Here is a 4,551-nt window from a genome sequence, read left to right as displayed (position 1 = left end):
ATTATCTATACATGTACTTCTAAATTATTATAACATAGCATGCACACGTGATCGTTTATTTAATTAAAAAATATTATAAATAAAATAAAATCAGATCATATCATATAACATAATATATGTATACTTTATTTGGAGATGTAAATCTAAATCATATGATATGATTTAATTTTATTTTCAAATAAAAAAAATAATATATATATTATGATATATGTCTGAATATGTTGAAACTATTACATTTTGTTATTAAATAAGATTATGTATCAATTGAAAATATTTTCTTTTCTATATTATAGTGGTATAAGTTTTCTTCAAATTTGACTTCATTGGATGATAGAAACACTTGAACCTGTGATGTATCTGATGAACTTTTATTTTCATCAATTCACCAAAGTTTGGTGTGATTAAATGATTATTTCTTCATTTACATATCACAAACCCCTTTTTCTTTTCTTGCAACGTAAGCCACACATGAAACCTCACCGAGAATAAGTTCATCGTGGCTTCTTTACAACCAAGCACCAGAAAGTAGACCTGTACACCAATGGAAACAGATTCGACCCTGTTCAAGATTATTATAATATTCGATACGAATTTGAGTTCTAACGTCAATTTGGCCCAATCCAACCCTACTCAGAGACCTCTACTACCATAAATGCTACAATAAAGCTGACGAGTTCCAACAGAGTTACTGAGTACAATGTCAACCCAGACCATCCAATCCAGCTCCATTTCTGATCCATTCAAACGCCTTCAAATCACCCTTAACCCCGATGGAACGCTAACTCGCCTTAACAATTTTGGTAGAACTCCAGCTAAACCAGAATCTTCCGATGACTCCACAGCGGTTCTCTCTAGGGACATCCCCATCAACTACTCAAACAAGACTTGGGCTCGAATTTTCCTACCCAAGCAAGCCCTTGATCACAGTTCCCCATCCGCTGAAAAGCTGCCGGTTTTGGTGCACTTCCATGGTGGAGGGTTCATTCTTTTCAGTCCAGATGAAACCACGTCTCATGAATTTTGTTCCAATATGGCTAGTGAACTCTCTGTTATCGTCGTATCAGCTAGCTACCGCCTGGCTCCAGAGCATCGGTTGCCAGCGGCATACGATGATGCCATGGAAGCATTGTCCTGGATCAAAACCAGCCATGACAATTGGTTGGAAAATTATGCTGATTTCTCCCAGATTTTCTTGATGGGTGGTAGTGCAGGTGGGAACATTGCGTATCATTTAGGACTACGTGCAGCTGAACAAGCTGACAGTCTTTCGCCATTGAAGATCAAAGGGCTAATCTTGCACCAATCTTTCTTTGGTGGGGTCGAAAGGACTGAATCAGAGTTCAGGTCAATTAATGATCCCATGTTTTCTCCATGCGATAGCGACTTGATGTGGGAGTTATCCTTGCCTATTGGCGTTAACCGTGACCATGAGTACTGCAATCCAACAGTAGCCCATGGATCTACAGCTTTGGAGAAGATCAAGAGGCTAGGATGGAGGGTATTTGTCACCGGGTGCGATGGGGATCATTTGATAGACCGTCAAATTGAGTTGGTGAAGATGATGAAGAAGAAGGAAATTCGAGTGGTAAGTCGTTTTGTTGAAGGGGGTTTCCATGGGTTTGAACTTGCTGATCCCTCCAAAGCTAAGGCCCTGTATGTTGTCTTAAAAAATTTCATATTCTCTTCAACATAAGTTCTGATAATTAGGCAAAGGATAGGGGGAGCTGTTTGAGTGTGATGCCAGCCAAATGGAAAAAATAAGAAAGAATAAAGATAATAATAAAAGAGAGAGGGGATCTTGGCACTTGTTGACGGCCAAACAAGATTTTCATTTTATTTCTTAATATAACTATTATATATGTTATAACTCTCTTATGTTTTTTTAAGTAAATTATGTCGACATTGCTTCCAGTATTAGTTTGCTGCCATTTACTCTCTTGCCATCCCCTTGATCAGATTGGTGTTGTGATTTACAAGCATCAATTCATTAACCCAAAAAATCTTGTCCAGGATGCATTGTTCGTTGACTTTGTAAATAGGTATACTATTTGGTCAAATTGCTGTCCTGGTTTTGTGGCAGTACATATAAAATAAATATATTCACATTTTACTTTAATTGATGTTAATCAGTCTAATCAAATTGAGTTTAAATAGTTAGATTGTTATTCAAGTGGAGCTCACATATGTTAAAAAAAAAAAAAAACTGCTCGCCTCAGCTTGAGGTTTGAGTTTTTTAATTGAGCCAAGCTTTAGCCTATCACTTACATGCAATTGTTTATATGAAATCTCTCATTATTTTAAGCCTATCTTCTTATCGGCCATCAAAGTCTGTAAGAGTTACATCATTCACCGAAAATCTATCTTCATTATTTGGGAAGGAGTCAGCATCTTGGTTAATTTGTCTTTCAGTGAAAGCAGGTTGTTTTGGAGGAGGAAGATCCACAATCTCACTGTTAAGCATTGAAACTACTCTTGACATTGTAGGCCTATCTTTAGCAAATTCTTGAACGCATAACAATCCCACATGTATGCATCTCAAAATTTCTTTCTCATCATAGCTCGGGTCAGAAGCCTCCATGTCTACTAAACCTAAAATGTTGTCCTCCTTCCACAATTTCCATGCCTGAAAAGATAAAAGATTGAGATAACTGTATTAGACATTTCAAAATTAGCACTAATTGGGGAATAATATGAGGCAATCATTATGTAGGCTTACATATCCCAAAAGGCTAAAAGAATGCTGATTGTCGTAAAAGCTTGTGTTTTTTCTTCTGCTAACAATCTCTAGCAATATAACTCCAAAGCTGAATACATCGGATTTCTCTGAAAATTGTCCTTGCATTGCATACTCGGGAGACATATAACCACTATATTTTAACATCAAAATAACACCATTTATACCATATTTTACGCACTAAGTGTACTAGTAATGTTTTAAGAAAAAGAAAAATTAGTTGATGACAGAAACTTCAACTTACTAAGTTCCCATCACCCTTTTAGTTTTGGCTTGATTTTCATTCCCTCCAAAAATCCTTGCTATCCCAAAATCTGAAATTTTTGGATTTAACTCTTGATCCAGTAAAATATTACTCGTTTTTAGATCTCTATGTATAATCCTCAATCTTGAATCTCTATGAAGATAAAGTAAACCCCGGCTAATTCCTTCAATAATATTGAAGCGTTTATTCCAATCCAAGACTTCTTGTTTGATTGGATCTAAAAAAAAAAAATGATAAAACCAAAATTAACCATGTATTGCTATAGCCAAATCACTAAAACAAAGTTGATCAATTAATTTTTATAAGGGATTTGTCTTGAACATATTCTGATGCATAATAAACGCGTATGGCTGCATGATTCTATAAAGGAAAATGATTAAAAAGGGATTAGCATGTTCTAACCGAAGAGAAAAGCATCCAAGCTTTTGTTGGGCATATACTCATAGACTAGCATGTTCTCTTCTCCTTCAACACGGCAGCCAAGTAATCTAACAAGATTTCGATGTTGGAGTTTAGAAATCACCACCACCTCATTCATAAATTCTTCTAATCCCTGGCCAGAGGCTCTTGACAATCTCTTCACTGCTATTTCCTTTCCATCTTGTAATGTTCCCTGGACAGAAAAATTAGCTCGGTTAGTAAACTTTTGCATTTTTTGTCAAACTTCAGCAACGTCGTAGAAAGTCATTCAGGAGACAATAATATATTTGCTGAACATGGACGAGGACTCTGTATACTGGACCGAAACCACCCTCTCCCAACATTTTTGTGACATGAAAGTCGTTTGTTGCAGTTGCTAGTTCCTCAAAATTGAATAGCGGTAGCTGCTGGAGTTTGACTTCAATTAAATTTTCTCCAACCACGTCATCAATAGAAAATTTGTCCACGGCTTTTCCGATGTTGAATAGCAGCTTCTCTTTGATTTTCTGTTTCCTGCCTGAGATGGAAACAGTGAGAAGCATTGAATTGACAGTTGACTGTTACGTAAAAGAACTGTCTTCCAGTAAAGATGATTATAGCAACAATGGTCTACGTTTGACATTTGATTGCCAGTAAAGATGGACAGATTACCTCTATATTTAGCCATCCGGCTCCATAAGAAAAATGTAGAGATTGTAAAGATGATTACAACCCCGATCACTGCTACAATAATGATAACTGCACTTATGTCTTTCTTTTTATCTGCAAATTGAGAACAGCAGTGAATTGATTTATATGGACAAAACAGAATAGAGAAGATTCCAACTCTTCACAGGATACAGAGAACATCAAACTTTTAACTTCTAGCATTTGTGTAACAAATAACGGATTGAAATTAAAACAAATTACCAAGTTCTGAAGATGCCATACGAATGTAAAGATCCACTCCACTTCTGGAGTATTTCTGGATGTCAATTAAATCCCCGCTCCACAGCATACAACCAATGCCAGCGTCATATGCATAAGCCACACATGAACAGTTTTTCAAGCATTGATCTTCGCAGTTACCGTTAAGTGCAGATGACCACTCTGGAAAGGCTGGCACTTTCATCATCTCTAGCTTCAAAAACCC

The 4,551-nt window shown here is 36.5% G+C and overlaps 2 protein-coding genes across 2 annotated transcripts; one reads left to right on the top strand and one right to left on the bottom strand.

Moving 5' to 3' along the window:
- Positions 1-578: 578 nt before the first annotated feature.
- Positions 579-1,891, top strand: LOC110419714 (carboxylesterase 20-like). The gene has a single exon (XM_021432804.1). It carries the CDS (start codon positions 698-700, stop codon positions 1,691-1,693), a length of 996 nt encoding a protein of 331 aa, XP_021288479.1. The 5' UTR covers positions 579-697; the 3' UTR covers positions 1,694-1,891.
- A 110-nt stretch (positions 1,892-2,001) lies between these two features.
- Positions 2,002-4,545, bottom strand: LOC110419620 (G-type lectin S-receptor-like serine/threonine-protein kinase At1g11330). The gene is made up of 7 exons (XM_021432715.2): positions 4,329-4,545; positions 4,071-4,181; positions 3,728-3,936; positions 3,402-3,612; positions 2,979-3,216; positions 2,717-2,867; positions 2,002-2,623 (listed from the first exon to the last, which is right to left on the bottom strand). The coding sequence occupies exons 1-7, from the start codon at positions 4,531-4,533 to the stop codon at positions 2,312-2,314; spliced, it is 1,437 nt and encodes a 478-aa protein (XP_021288390.2). The 5' UTR covers positions 4,534-4,545; the 3' UTR covers positions 2,002-2,311.
- Between the last annotated feature and the right edge of the window lie 6 nt (positions 4,546-4,551).

This window comes from Theobroma umbraticum, unplaced genomic scaffold, assembly GCF_002168275.2.
Source record: "Theobroma umbraticum cultivar Fairchild unplaced genomic scaffold, ASM216827v3 scaffold_67.0, whole genome shotgun sequence".
Classification (NCBI taxonomy): domain Eukaryota; kingdom Viridiplantae; phylum Streptophyta; class Magnoliopsida; order Malvales; family Malvaceae; genus Theobroma; species Theobroma umbraticum.
The sequence above is the reverse complement of the archived record's forward strand: the minus strand, read 5'-3'. Positions and strand labels throughout refer to the sequence as shown.